Source organism: Pseudoliparis swirei, chromosome 10 (genome assembly GCF_029220125.1).
Source record: "Pseudoliparis swirei isolate HS2019 ecotype Mariana Trench chromosome 10, NWPU_hadal_v1, whole genome shotgun sequence".
Classification (NCBI taxonomy): Eukaryota; Metazoa; Chordata; class Actinopteri; order Perciformes; family Liparidae; genus Pseudoliparis; species Pseudoliparis swirei.
The window spans coordinates 2,905,008-2,921,261 of NC_079397.1; the positions used below are offsets into that span (position 1 = coordinate 2,905,008).

The 16,254-nt window shown below is 44.4% G+C and overlaps 1 protein-coding gene across 1 annotated transcript in view; it reads left to right on the forward strand.

The window, feature by feature from the left end:
* Nucleotides 1-16,254, forward strand: part of LOC130200309 (thyrotropin-releasing hormone-degrading ectoenzyme-like) — a 121,626-nt gene that overhangs the window by 51,025 nt on the left and 54,347 nt on the right. Inside the window, exon 5 of the mRNA XM_056424478.1 lies at nucleotides 10,869-11,023. Coding sequence (XP_056280453.1) covers nucleotides 10,869-11,023 — 155 coding nt within the window. The remainder of the gene's footprint in view (nucleotides 1-10,868; nucleotides 11,024-16,254) is intronic.

The window sequence follows — 16,254 nt, forward strand, 5'->3', positions numbered from 1 at the left end:
AGAAGTCTATGCTTCATGTGTTAAAGCTGCATTCTCTCTCCTGACCACCAGGGGCAACTCCTCTGGTTGTATAGAAGTATATGCTTCATGTGTTAAAGCTGCATTCTCTCTCCTGACCACCAGGGGCGACTCCTCTGGTTGTATAGAAGTCTATGCTTCATGTGTTAAAGCTGCATTCTCTCTCCTGACCACCAGGGGTGACTCCTCTGGTTGTATAGAAGTCTACGCTTCTTGTGTTAAAGCTGCATTCTCTCTCCTGACCACCAGGACAGGCGTTGCTTCCTGGTCCTCTCGGCGCCCCCTACAGGTCGTTTAGAGGTCGTCGGGCGGATGTTAGATCTTAGACGTTTCCGTCTGTTTCTTTTGACCTGAGGAGATTTAAAGGTCGTCAGAAGCTTCGTCCTCCGCCGCCTGACGGCCTCATGAGGAGACGCCAGAACCGCCGCTGGAGAGACAGCGTGTCCTTAGCATGTCCTTAGCGTGTCCTTAGCATGTCCTTAGCGTGTTACATTGTGTGTGTTACATTGTGTTTGTTACATTGTGTTTGTTACATTGTGTTTGTTACATTGTGTGTGTTACATTGTGTGTGAGTTCATGTTACATTGTGTATAACTGTATAACCATGATGATGATGAGGAGCAGCAGGTTGCTCCTCCTCGCTGCTCGGCGACCCCTCAAAGGGACCTGGTTCAGGTCCTCAGGCCCCTGAACCCCTCTGAGGGACCTGGTTCAGGTCCTCAGGCCCCTGAACCCCCTCTGATGGACCTGGTTCAGGTCCTCAGGCCCCTGAACCCCCTCTGATGGACCTGGTTCAGGTCCTCAGGCCTCTAAACCCCTCTGAGGGACCTGGTTCAGGTCCTCAGGCCCCTGAACCCCTCTGAGGGACCTGGTTCAGGTCCTCAGGCCTCTGAACCCCTCTGATGGACCTGGTTCAGGTCCTCAGGCCCCTGAACCCCCTCTGATGGACCTGGTTCAGGTCCTCAGGCCTCTGAACCCCCTCAAAGGGACCTGGTTCAGGTCCTCAGGCCCCTGAACCCCTCTGATGGACCTGGTTCAGGTCCTCAGGCCTCTGAACCCCTCTGATGGACCTGGTTCAGGTCCTCAGGCCTCTGAACCCCCTCAAAGGGACCTGGTTCAGGTCCTCAGGCCCCTGAACCCCCTCTGAGGGACCTGGTTCAGGTCCTCAGGCCTCTGAACCCCTCTGAGGGACCTGGTTCAGGTCCTCAGGCCTCTGAACCCACTCAGATGGACCTGGTCCAGGTCCTCAGGCCTCTGAACCCAACGAGCCGCCGGTCGCTGGACCAATAGGATTAGAGCTCTAAGTGGATTACATCACAGTTAATCTCATAATTGTGCTGCTGATGATCTTTTTGTGGCTCCTCGCTGCTCTGGATTATAAAACGTCTTTAACAGGATGAAGTTCTGCTTCATTTCACAAGGACATTAAATCACACGTGTAACGGTGATGTAATCACGTCCCGGAGGAGTTAACCAGAACATTTTAAAAGTTCTGCGTTCGGCATTTAATCAAACGACTCGTTCTACTTCCCCGTTTGATTCGACGTGAACAGAGGGAGAAGTGTCTTTAGCTGCGGCTCCACTTCCACTTATTGGTATTTCATTATGGAATCAGATTTATGGCTCTTCCACGTTCCCTTTAACGGCTTAATAAGCATCGACGACAGCTTTGAACAGGAATATAATCATGATTATGTTCTTTAGTGTCATACAGGAGAATATATGTATATTTATTTATATCTACACATTTATATATAAACATCTCCGCTCTGTTTCAGATATTTGTAGTCAACACTCAGCGGAGGGATTAAAATCTCGTTTTTAAGGAGCGTCGCCGTGGTAACATGAGCTGAGTTTTTGTGCAATGATGTATTAATAAGCACTTTTTAAAAAGCTGTCATTGGATTCACAGACGTCGTGAAAAATGTGTCATGTGACCAAATATTGTTATTTCTATACATTTTTTTTAAATGGAGAGAAACTTCAGGAACTGAAGGGGTTGAATATATAAAACACAACGACGCCAAATTATGTTTTGAGCTTAATTACTAGATTAACTGTGTGTGTGTCTGTGTGTGTGTGTGTGTGTGTGTGTGTGTGTGTGTGTGTGTGTGTGTGTGTGTGTGTGTGTGTGTGCGTGTGTGTGTGTATGTGTGTGAACCGGGCTCATTAATCCTGAGTATTTGTTCTTTCTGCCTCCCTTCAGAGTTTTTGTTTGAAGTGGATAATTTATGACGACAAATGAAGTTTACAGAGACGACATTCACATGTAGGAGCCATAAATCATCTGAGGTTATACCTGTCTACCTGTCTGCCACCTGTCTGTTTGTGTGTCTGCCTGTGTGCCTGTCTGTATATATATATATTTATATATATTTATGTATATATATATACATTTATGTAAATATATTTATATATATATATATATCTTTATGTAAATATATATATATATATATTTATGTATATATATATGTACATATATATTTCTATGACTATATATATATATTTGTATCTATATATTTATATTTGTATATTTATATATATATATATACTATATATATTTATATATGAATATAAATCCATAAGGAAACCACCGTTAGGTATTTAAGTATTAAGTTCCCAGAGACGTGGACACAGAACACATTCCCACGACCTCGTTACCGGGTGAAAGTGAAACCGTTTAAAAAGAAGTTATGAAGTTATAAAAACTTGTTCTCGCCTCAGCGCTCAGCTTTGCTTCCAGAAGGTCGAATTATTAAAGTGGTAAATGGTGGATGCACTCAAAGCCTACAGGGACGGAGGGAGAGAGGGAGAGAGAGAGAGAGAGAGAGAGAGAGAGTAGGCAAATAAATCTAATTAATAAAAAGCATTTACTTCCAATCAGAAATCCATCTGCCGGCATCAACAGGAAGTGGTGAACAGGAAGTGGTGGACAGGAAGTGGCTGCAGCGCCGCGTCCTCCAACGGAGCGTCTAACAATAACAGCTAATGAGACGAACCAGCTCGTTAACAACATCCAATCAAACGCTGCCAGGTGTGTGATGGTCCTTAAGTCTAGAGGCCGTCCCCCGTCGGCTGTAAAAAACGAAATAAATGACTGTTAAAAAAAGAAAATCGAGGCCTCTGATTGGCCCCCCGGCTGGCAGCGAGCCGAGCCAATCAGAGGCCCCGGGTCAACGTCCTCTCTATGTCTTTATGTCTTTATGTCGCACATATTTATCACATGTTCAAATCTACCTGGAATATGTTTCTTGGGATGTCCCCCCCCCCTCAGTGAAACCTTGTTGGTTTAACCTCCTCTTGATGCCCCCCCCCCCCCCTTTGATGTACACCCCCCCTCCCCCCCCTCTTGATGTCTCTCTCCCCTCAGGACAAACCGGTGAGAACAGCTGAACCATCACAGTGTAATTCATTCTGTACAGCGCCTTCATATTATGGGATGTAATGAACATTTCATCCTTCCCGTTTGTTATTTGTGTGCTGGAGGTTGTGTGTGTGTGTGTGTGTGTGTGTGTGTGTGTGTGTGGTAGACGTGAAGTGGTTTAACATTCAGACTCTCCTCTCGTGCCGGTGAATATGGAGCAGCTCTTATCTGGAAGATAATTGGTGGACAAGTGGATCTCGACCGCGGAGCGGCAGAGAGGGAGGAGACGACCGCCAGGGTGGGCACGACACTGAGCACAGTGTGTGTGCGTGTGTGTGTGTGTGTGCGTGTGTGTGTGTGTGTGTGTGTGTGTGGACCTTTGGTTCCTGAGTTAAGACACCAAAAGATAAACAGGGAGTCCGTGAGCAGGAGTGTAAGAACCCAGATCCTTCACTCAGGAACTCGTTGCCGTGGCAGCGGTTACCTCGTCATTGCGATTGCGCAATGTGTCGACCGTAGAACAATCACAACATCATGCCCCCCCCCTCCCCCCCAGTAGACGTTGTTATCCTCAGTAACCAACGAGTATCACTCATCCACACTGTGTATGAGAAGTGGGCGGAGTCACCCCCTCGTCTCTCATTGGTCGCTGTAACGCCTTCAGTTCAGCCATCTTGTCCGTCGCCATCTTGAGTTTTTGCAGGAAGTGATCATATGTGGATTGTGGAGGAGCGACGTAGAGACGTTGTTTACGTCTTGACTCTTAAATTGACAATAAATCATACAAATATCATATAAATATAATAAATCAAATAGAAGTAGAGTCAATTTTTGTAGACTTCAATACAACCAGAGGGGTCGCCCCCTGGTGGTCAGGAGAGAGAGTGCAGCTTTAACACATGAAGCATAGACTTCTATACAACCAGAGGAGTCGCCCCCTGGTGGCCAGGAGAGATAATGCAGCTTTAACACAGGAAGCATTGACTTCTATACAACCAGAGGAGTCGCCCCCTGGTGGTCAGGAGAGAGAATGCAGCTTTAACACAGGAAGCATTGACTTCTATACAACCAGAGGAGTCGCCCCCTGGTGGCCAGGAGAGAGAATGCAGCTTTAACACATGAAGCATTGACTTCTATACAACCAGAGGAGTCGCCCCCTGGTGGCCAGGAGAGAGAATGCAGCTTTAACACAGGAAGCATTGACTTCTATACAACCAGAGGAGTCGCCCCCTGGTGGTCAGAAAAGAGAATGCCGCATTAACACAGGAAGCATTGACTTCTATACAACCAGAGGAGTCGCCCCCTGGTGGTCAGGAGAGAGAATGCAGCATTAACACAGGAAGCATTGACTTCTATACAACCAGAGGAGTCACCCCCTGGTGGCCAGGAGAGAGAATGCAGCTTTAACACAGGAAGCATTGACTTCTATACAACCAGAGGAGTCGCCCACTGGTGGCCAGGAGAGAGAATGCAGCTTTAATACAGGAAGCATTGACTTCTATACAACCAGAGGAGTCGCCCACTGGTGTTCAGGAGAGAGAATGCAGCATTAACACATGAAGCATAGACTTCTATACAACCAGAGGAGTCGCCCCCTAGTGGTGAGGACTTCCCACCTTTACTTCCCACCTTTACTTCCTGCCTGTATATATATATATAATCAAGAGAAGCTCGGAGACGTTTCCTCCTCAATGAGAGAATCCCGTCGACAGAGAGGAAGTGATGTTCAGGTGCGACTCAGAAACCTCCTGAAGTTCATCCTGCGGGAATATCTAACGATTCATTTCATTTTAATTTGACTACAACGTCTCATTTGCATTTCTGCCCCTCGAGCTAAACCAATGACACCCCCCCCTCCCCCTCCCCCCACCACCCGACCGGCCAATTAGTTCTGCTGTCTGAGTCCCAGTCAGGCGGATAATAGGATGTCAGCCAATCCCGTCCGACGTGTGTGTGTGTGTGTGTGGGGGGGGGGGGGGGGCAAAGAGCTTGCACATGATTGGACGCCGGCTGTGGCGGAAGAGTGTCACAGATCTGGAATTCTGTTTCCAAGGTAACTTCTGTAGTTCATGATGTTTTAATTTAGCTGTTCGTTAAACTCGGACTGTCCCGCCTCGCCTGAAGGAACAGGAAGGACGATGAAGAGGACGAAGAAGAGGACGATGAAGAGGACGATGAAGAGGACGAAGAAGAGGACGATGAAGAGGATGATGAAGAGGACGAAGAAGAGGACAAAGAGAGAGTGACCTAGAGGCTCTAGACTCTACAGACAATAATATACTAAATGATGACATTATGCTGTATAGAAGAAGACTTGAAACTAGAGACTGGGACATAAACTCATGTTTACAATGTTTACTGAGGGAATACATCAAGAGAGAAGTAGAGTCACTATATAGACTTCTATACAACCCGAGGAGTCGCCCCCTGGTGGTCAGTAGAGAGAATGCAGCTTTACCACATGAAGCATAGACTTCTATACAACCAGAGGAGTCGCTCCCTGGTGGTCAGGAGAGAGGATGCAGCTTCAACACATGAAGCATATACTTCTATACAACCAGAGGAGTCGCCCCCGGGTGGTCAGGAGAGAGTATGCAGCTTTAATACATGAAGCATAGACTTCTATACAACCAGAGGAGTCGCCCCCTGGTGGTCAGGAGAGAGAATGCAGCTTTAACACATGAAGCATAGACTTCTATACAACCAGAGGAGTCGCTCACTGGTGGTCAGGAGAGAGAATGCAGCTTCAACACATGAAGCATAGACTTCTATACAACCAGAGGAGTCGCCCCCGGGTGGTCAGGAGAGAGTATGCAGCTTTAAGACATGAAGCATAGACTTCTATACAACCAGAGGAGTCGCCCCCTGGTGGTCAGGAGAGAGAATGCAGCTTCAACACATGAAGCATAGACTTCTATACAACCAGAGGAGTCGCCCCCTGGTGGTCAGGAGAGAGAATGCAGCTTTAACACATGAAGCATATACTTCTATACAACCAGAGGAGCCGCCCCCTGGTGGTCAGGAGAGAGAATGCAGCTCCAACACATGAAGCATATCATATGTGTGAGTAACAGCGTGTCTGGAGTCCTTCATGGCAACAACACGCGTGTGCTAGAACAATAACTCTCACACGTGTGTTGGGGGTCGTGTGGTTGCCACGGCTGCAGCTGATGCATATTATGGTCTGCCGTGTCTCTCTGACGGCTGCGTGACGGATCAGCTGTGACGGCTGTCATGAGTGTCGAGCTGCAGATGAAGTTGTGACTTTCAACGTTTACTTACGGCGACGCTGAACTTTAATGAATTTAGATTGTTGAATCTCATTCGTGATAAATGTGTTTATACATACAGTATATCTTAAACTTATATATTGTATACATTATATGTTTTTTACATATATTATTTATATATTATTATATATTTTACACATAATTATATTATATATAATTGATATATATATATATATATTCATATATATATATTATTTACCTTATACATATATATATATACATATATATAATAATTTTAAACATATATTCTCTCTGTCTGCGATGGAGTTCTTCAAGAGTTTGTCTGTTTGTGTGTGTGTTTGTGTGTGTGTGTTTGTGTGTGTATATGTTTGTGTGTCTGTTTGTGTGTGTATATGTTTGTGTGTGTGTGAGAGTTTTTCTTTGTTTGTTTGTGTCACTTTTCACCAGCAGCTGTGAAACTGGGACAAAATTGAGAAACACAATGTTTGTTGTTGAGACTTTTCTTGTCTGCAGCAGCTGTTTGTCTCCAGGCAACCAGAAACCTGTCCGTCTGTGTGTGTGTGGGTGGGTTTGTGTGTCTGTGTGTGTGTGTTTGTGTGTGTGTCTCTCTCTCTTTTCTCTTCGTTATAATCCTTAACAAGATATTCAAGACGCTCGTTAAGGGCATCTCCATTGTGAGGGGCGGAGCCTAACAGGAAGTGACGCAGCATGAAAACCTCCTGTCAAATTATGTTAAACATTTCACACTGTGGCTCTCCATCACTCAGAGAGATGCATGCTGGGTAAAAGTGGCCACCAATTCAATTCAGTTTATTTGTATAGCCCAATTTCACAAATTACAAATTTGTCTCGGAGTGCTTTACAATCTGTACACATAGACATCCCTGCCCCAAAACCTCACATCGGACCAGGAAAAACTCCCAAATAACCCTTGAGAGTTCTGTTTTCATGTTGGTTAAAACACAGAAATCTGGGATATTTCTTCACGTGAAGGTTCAGATTTTATTTATTTATTTACTCATTAGATATTCTCGTGCTCTAAATAAGGCTCTCCCAGTAGAGATGTTCAAATATAATTTTATTCAACAGGAAGCACGAAAAAAATCGTTAAACGGTAAAAAATAATAATCCTAATTTCATCCTTTTACTTTATTTGTTAGTTATATTTAGTGTTTTTATGCATGAAAACACACAATTAAAATGTTTAGAAAATACATAATTGTTTTTAGATATTTAAATATTAGCTTAGAAGACAATAATTGGTTATAGTAGTTGTGTATTAATATCTACACCACAGAAAAGGGATTAACAGTGTTCACCAGAGACGTGTGAATAATGTTTCTCTGAATGGAGTTTAACTTGTTATCTAATGTTTCATTTAAACATTCAAAAAGTTCAAAATATACATACAATCCTTCTACTGGCCACCAGGGGGCGACTCTTCTGGTTGTATAGAAGTCTATGCGTCATGTGTTAAAGCTGCATTCTCTCTCCTGACCACCAGGGGGCGACTCTTCTGGTTGTATAGAAGTCTATGCTTCATGTGTTAAAGCTGCATTCTCTCACCTAACCACCAGGGGACGACTCCTCTGGTTGTATAGAAGTCTATATAATGACTCTACTTCTCTCAGTAAACATCTAGTTTCTTCTTCTATACAGCATGATGTCATCATGTAGTACTTTATGGTCTGTAGAGTCTAGAGCCCAGCTTTTCTAGGTCACAATATGTTACACTGGCAGTGTGTGTGTGTGTGTGTGTGTGTGTGTGTGTGTGTGCTTTACTGTCATCAGATGATTGACGGCCGTCAAACCGCAGGGGGCTGAGATGATTGACAGCTGCAGACAAAACGTACAAACAGACTGGAAGTGTTGCCGGGAGCTTGTTGTTGTTGTTGTTGTTGTTGTTTGTTTGTTGTGTTGAGCTTCTTGAAGAACAGTAAATGAGAAAATTATTATTATTTTTCAACTTCTCCAACTAAACATCGGGACGAGCTCTGCGTGTGGACGCGGAGATGAAGGTCTTTCTAGTCGTTGATCAACCCGTGAACAGGAAGTGATCATATATGGGCTGTGGAGGAGCGACCTGTCAATCATCTCCATATTTTCCTCCTCCTCCTCTTCCTCCTCCTCCTCCTCTCTTCGACAAATCAGTTGAACCCGAAAGAAAAGAAAAACTAATAACGTCGCTTCGAGCAGATGAAACGCCAAAGAATATGATTTTAAATTTAAATGAGGACCTGAAGTCGATTCACTGATTTCCAGGAGAGAAACACCTCCTCCTCCTCCTCCCCCTCCTCCTCCTCCTCCTCCTCCTGCTCATCAGGTGTATGTTAATGTGAGAAAACTCATTTTCACCTTCTCACCTCGTGCTTTTTTAATCAGCTGTCTTCCCGGAGCATGAAACTCACTTCCTGCTTCCCCCGTTTTTCCCTCTAAATAACCGAATAAAGACACTTCCTTGTTTCCAGCTCTGGTTTGGTCTCCGCCCACTCAGGAGACAAATGCCGGTCTGGTGGTTCATGCTCTTTGGTTTTCGGTTGCCGTGGAAACCTCAATATAGGTTAACAAACACATTTGACATGATAGACTCCAGTCCAGGAGCGAGCGGTGAAACAGGAAGTGCTCTACAGGCGAGCAGCGTAACCTTCAGGCTGTATGTTACAAATCAAAATGGCTAAAAAGACATAAACGTGACTCCGGTGCGCCGCCACCTCGCTGCAGACGCCTGCTGCTTATCGCTCGCGGCATCTCGACGCCTCTTTGTCATCAACGCGCCGCTGATGTTTCTCTGCGGGACACTTCCTGTTGGTTTCTATTCGTTGAAACGCGAAAAACAACAGCATGAAAACTGTCTAAAAGAACATGTGAAAGTAGAAGTTCCATCGAAGAAGCCCAACTTCATTCAACTGGCGTCGCGAGTTTCAGTTTAAATGTCCAACTTCGATCCTCCGAAGTTAAAAAGGTCCAAATTCATCCAAGAAGGTGAAGAAAAATCAGTTTTTAGAATAGTTTGTGTAACATTTTACTCATTTTTTGGCTCTTAATCAGTTTAAATTACATGTGATTTAGCTGACGCTTTTATCCAAAGTGAATTACAATCATGTTCCATTCAGACACGGGAACAACTCCGGGTTAGGTGTCTTGCTCATGGACACATCGACTCGGGCGGGGATTGAACCTCCAACCTCCTGATTCAAAGATGGACCTGCGGAGAACTCAGTCGACACCAGACTGTTGATTATTTGTCTTGTTGATGAATTTCTCTTGAACCTGATGCCAAAAGTCCGTTGGGTTCGTCCTCTGGGGAACACGAATGTGACGTTAGCTGGTAGTTCTTGAGATATTTTAGTCTCAAATGGTTCAATCTGTTCTTGAAATAACAACAAGTGGAAGAACCTTCTTTGGTTTCTTTGTATTCAACACAACCTTTTACTCTTAATTCATTTAATTATCTGTTCTTTATTGTAGTAATGAATTCCAACCACCCAACAGTTGAAAGGATCACCAAAAGTCTGTTGGGTTCTTCCTCTGGGGAACACGAAGGATAGTTGTTGAGATATTTTAGTCTCAAATGGTTCAATCTGTTCTTGAAATAACAACAAGTGGTAGAACCTTCTTTGGTTTCTTTGCATTCAGCTCAACCTTTTACTCAAAGTTGAAAGGATTCCCAAAAGTCTGTTGGGTTCTTCCTCTGGGAACACGAATGTGACGTTAACTGATAGTTCTTGAGGTGTTTCAGTCTCAATAGGTTCTATCTGTTCCTGAGAGAACCACAGTGGTAGAACCTTCTTTGGATTCTTTGTATTCAGCTCAACCTCCCGGTACTCGGGGACTATGCCGAGCTCTGAGGAGTCTTCCTCTGGCCGGCAAGGTCCCTTCCCTGTGAGCTCGCCCTGTAATGACTTCCTCTGCGCTCCCTCGTCTCCTTCACTGAAGGTGAACTCCTCTTCGGCTCCGGGACATCCTTCATTTATTCCTCCCTCCATCGGAGGACTCCATATATTCATGTTGTGGGCATTAACGGAATTCTTTGGCAGGTTTTTAAAATGATTCATGACTTTAATTTGAACCCAGGATGGGCTGCGCCGCGCGCCGCCAGCCGCCGCTCCGCCAGCCGCCGCTCCGCCAGCCGCCGCTCCGCCAGCCGCCGCTCCGGCAGCTCTTCTTGGCGGCGTGTGAGCGAGCGGCGCCGGCGGTCGGTTTATTGATGGAGGCGTCGCTGTGTTTGTCTCCAGACTTGTTGGCGGTGCCCAAACACCCGTACGCCGCCATGGAGAACTGGGGGCTGAGCGTCTTCGTGGAGCAGAAGATCCTATTGGACGCCGAGGTGTCGTCGTCATCCTATCAGATGGAGGTGACCATGGTGGTGGTCCACGAAATCTGCCACCAGGTACGGAAATTATTGATTATTTTTATCTTGAAGTTCCATTATTCACTTTAGGAAATATCGCTCTTGTTTGGCTCCGTCTTTGCACTGTTTTATTTTGTTTTGTTAGTTCATTTAATATTATTATTTGAATATAATGGTTGTATATATTTTCCATTTCTCTTATTATTTTATTCTATTTTTGTAAATATTTAGCACTTTTCTTATTATTTTATTCTATTTTTATTTATATTGTGAATTTCTATTTTTTAAATTCGATCTTTGTATATATTTAGCATTTTCCTTATTATTTTATTCTATTTTTGTTTATTTTGTGCATTTTTCTTATTATTTTTAATTCAGTATAACCCTTTGTGGTGTGTTTCTTTATTTGATACTTAAAAAAAATATATACAAACATACTTAAATTTGTTGAAAAATTCCACGACAAACTTTATAAAAACATTATTATCATCAGACAGACTTTTTAAAGTGATTCTGCAGCGTTGGCAGAAGTAAACAAACCTTGTTTACCTCTCTGGGTGCTTTCTCGTCGTGGCTTTATCGCTGTTGAATACGACGCCGCGCTACGGCCTTGAACGCCCCATCCCCCCTCATGTTGACACACACACACACACACAGAGCTTTAAATAACACTCGTGAGGTGTTAAAACAGATGAAGAAAGACGCACCTGCAGCTCGACGTGTTGATCGGATGTTGCGAGTTCGGAGCCGAACCGGCTGCTGCCAGCGTTACTGTCTCTTTAAATAGAGAAAGAGCAACTTCGGCTTTAAAGGATCCAAACGGGCCGAACAGCTTCAACTGCGATGCCAATGAGTGTATGTGTGTGTGTATGTGTGTGTGTGTGTGTGTGTGTGTGTGTGTTACAAAAGCTCCTCGGGCAGCAGCAGAAGAGATGATCCTGTTTTCACAGAACGACATTGAACATGTGACAGGCGGACAAAGATGATGGAGTGGAAGAAAACGTAAAGAGAGAGAGAGAGAGAGGAAGAGATATGGGAGAGAGAGAGATGGAGACAGATAGTCGAAGGAGAGATGGAGTCAGAGAAAGAGAGGGAGACCGAGAGAGGAGGGAGAGATGGAAGATGGAAGCAGAACGAGAAAGAGAGGGAGAAAGAGAGAGAGAAGAAGGAGAGATGGAGTTAGAGAAAGAGAGGGAGAGAGAGAGGAGGGAAAACAAAACGGAACCTGAATATTTGTTCCGCTGTCTGGCGCTCTGCAGCACATCGACTCGTACATATTATTACATTATTATAATTATATTATTATTATTATTATTATTATGATTCATGTCGTTAAAACATTTATTTCATCTCGACTTACTTGCCACAAAGTTTCGTGGACGTTGTTGCTTCAATATGTTGCTGCGCTGTGATTGGCCGGCGTTTAAGGGGGCGGGACTTAGCGAAAGGTCGAGTCCGAATGTCACATCCTCTTATGTGCTTCCTGTTAACACTGTAGATCACAGGTGTCAAACACGAGGCCCGCGGGCCGAATCCGGCCCGCCGCATCGTTGTCTGTGGCCCCTGACAGCTTGTAAGACACGTGATCACCTTTTCCTCAAGAAATTGAAGAAAAAATTCCCGTGCTTTTATTTTGAAGGTTTCAAATAAAATGGATTTATGTTGTAATACTAGAGACATTTTCTGATGTACAGTACATCTACACTCAAATAAACAATAATCAAAAGCAAAGAGTTATTTAACAATATGTTCGAGGAGCTTCTAAAGTGTTTCCGGCCCTTTAAGAGGGCGGCCATGATGCTTGACACCCCTGCTGTAGATCGTGTTACAGTAACACGACTTTAACCCTGCAGTCTCTTGTTGGCCTCTAGGGGGCAGCAGAAACAAGAGAACACATATTCACCTATTACCATCGTTTAAGTTGATATTTTAAACGTGTAAGCAGAAGGTTCCTCGATGCCACTTCCCGTAGTGACCGAACACATGTTCCTACGCGTGCCGACGCGTGAGCCCGATGCGAGTAGCGTGTAGCGTGTAGCGTGCAGCGTGTAGCGTGCAGCGTGTAGCGTGCAGCGTGTAGCGTGTAGCGTGCAGTGTGTAGCATGTAGCGAGTAGCGTTTAGCGTGTAGCGTGTAGCGTGCAGCGTGTAGCGTGTAGCGTGTAGCGTGTAGCGTGCAGCGTGTAGCGTTTAGCGTGTAGCGTGCAGCGTGTAGTGTTTAGCGTGTAGCATTTAGCGTGTAGCGTGTAGCATTTAGCGTGCAGCGTTTAGCGTGTAGCGTTTAGCGTGTAGCGTGCAGCGTGTATCGTGTGCTGTTCACATGTTATTTGAAGGTGAGTTTCCGTGATTTGTGAAGGTCATAAACAAGACATGTGGTCCAGGTGACTCAGACGATTGTAGGATATTCAAAAGGTAAAAGTGTGCAGAGAAACAAAGGTGTGTGTGGACCGTGCGGGGGGGGGGGGGGGGTTGGATGTGTGTGTGTATTAAAATAAACACACACAATCAGCACCTGAGCTGACTGTTAATTAAAAACCTGCAGAGAAAAACAATTGGACGAGATTCAGGAAAAACTGATTCATGCTCTTCATCTGTTGATCGCTCCTTCTCTCCTTCTCTCTCCCTCTCTCTCTCTCGCTCTCCTTCTCTCTCTCTTTCTCTCCTTCTCGCTCTCCCTCTCTCTCTCTCGCTCTCCTTCTCTCTCTCTCTCCTTCTCTCTCTCCTTCCCTCTCTCCTTCTCTCTCTCTCTCCTTCTTTCTCTCTCTCTCTCTCCTTCCCTCTCTCCTTCTCTCTCTCTCTCTCTCTCTCATTAATTCAACCATATGCCGGAGTGTTTATTCTGGCAGGCTGACAGCAGTCAAGGCTTTTCAACACAACAACCGTAGAGGTATCACTGAGAATCCCCAACGGACGGACTGCCTCCTCTCCGCTGACACAACAACAACAACAACAACAACAACAAGAACCACCTGAAGCCCACCGAGTCTTATCCAATCAGAACTAGACCCCAGAACATAAACTGCTTTGCTATGAAAATAATCAAAACAGATTTATCCCTGACTTTAGATCACAGAGTCACCCCTGCTGACGGGGAGTGCACGGACCGCATTACCCACAATCCCCGGCTTTACTCTTCAGCAGCACTCCAACACCCGGAGATTTAACACTAGAGAAAGAGACATAATGTTTACTGAGTCATTTTATATAGACTTCTATACAACCAGAGGAGTCGCCCCCTGGTGGTCAGGAGAGATAATGCAGCATTCACACATGAAGCATAGACTCATATACAACCAGAGGAGTCGCCCCCTGGTGGTCAGGAGAGATAATGCAGCTTCCACACATGAAGCATAGACTTCTATACAACCAGAGGAGTCTCCCCCTGGTGGTCAGGAGAGAGAATGCAGCTTTAACACATGAAGCATAGACTTCTATACAACCAGAGGAGTCGCCCCCTGGTGGTCAGGAGAGAGATTGCAGCTTTAACACATGAAGCATGGACTTCTATACAACCAGAGCAGTCGTGTGTTTGTCTGCAGTCTTTGGGTTCAGATGGATCATTTATTAGAGCCGTGTTTGCTTGGAGTTCATTAGAACTCACGGAGCCATAACTCACCTCATTGTTCTCTCTCTCTCTGTCTCACTCCTTTTCTTCATGGTAGCCTCACCTCTCTCTCTCTCTCTCTCTTTGTTATATTAATATTTGTGTCGCTCTGAGGCTCATTTTTCAGTCTCCATTTGCATCAATTTGCTTTTTTTAAACCAAAAATAAAACAGACGTTATAATTTCCCTTAAACTGAATATATGCTTTCAGTGAAACAATAACACCTGTAATCACCAGACATGTGAAGTGATGCACCTTCACACACAATGTGTACAACCTAAATATATCACAACACAAAATACAGTTTTAAAATTACAAGTTCAATTCAATTCAATTCAGTTTATTTGTTTAGCCCAATTTCACAAATTACAAATTTGTCTCGGAGTGCTTTACAATCTGTACACATAGACATCCCTGCCCCAAAACCTCACATCTGTCAGGCCGAGATTCCGATCAGGACTCAAAATGCTGAGGCGTCAGTGAGCAGAGTTTAATAAACAAAAACTCTCCTAAGAGGTGGAGGCTAAATAATGTACTAAGAAACAAAACACTGGATTATGAAAACTATAACAAAAATCACTCTTTCGAGGTTGGTAATCAGTCTCCAAAAAGGCTCGGCGGCTATGAACGTGGCTTTGGTGAACGACCATGAGACGAAACACTTTGGCACAGGACAGAGGGAAGACGCAGACTATAAGCACATGAGGGTAATGGAGAACAGGTGGAAACAATCAGGGATCAGGGGAGACAATCAGACCGGTGACACATGAGGAAGGGCAAGTGACCTGAAACGAGAGGAGAGTTAGACTTCAAAATAAAACAGGAAGTTACGAGACAAAAACCCAAGACAAGACAAGCTTCACCACGGTGTGACAACATCGGATCAGGAAAAACTCCCAAATAACCCTTCAGGGGGAAAAAAAGGGAAGAAACCTTCAGGAGAGCAACAGAGGAGGATCCCTCTCCAGGATGGACAGAACAATAGATGTCATGTGACCAGAAGGACAGATTTAGAGTTAAAATACATTCAATGAATGTGACAGAGTGTATAGTTGCATTTGTGAAACTGAAACCTGAAGAAGATCGCGTGAGGAAGATTTTGTTTTTACATTTATCTTCAACCTGAACAAACTGCTCCAGAACTGATGGACAGGAGGATTTAATCAATAATAATTTGAGAAAGGAATACAGTATATTTAGTGTGTGTGTGTGTGTGTGTGTGTGTCTGCGGGAGTGTGTGTTCAGCCTCACTAATGAGCCTCACACACACACCAACACTCTCTCAGGGTGTTAGATGTTTGTTCATGCTCTGTTAATCAGCCTCGGACATGAGCAACACACACACACACACTCACACACACACACACACACTTTGTACTAAACATTTATAATGAAGCATAAACACGGTGAGGATTCATTTATACGATAACATACATAACATGGATAATTAGGTGTTGTAGTGTGGGGAATACAACACCTCCGTCACACACACACACATACACACACACACACACACACACACATACATTAGGAATACGATAAACTAATGTTGAATGAATAAAAACCACAAAGCGGAAAGGATCAACAAATACGTTCCACTGAACACGTAAACAAACAATGATTAGTTTGTTTGTGTGTTTTTGAGACTCCCCGGCCGTGGATCGATT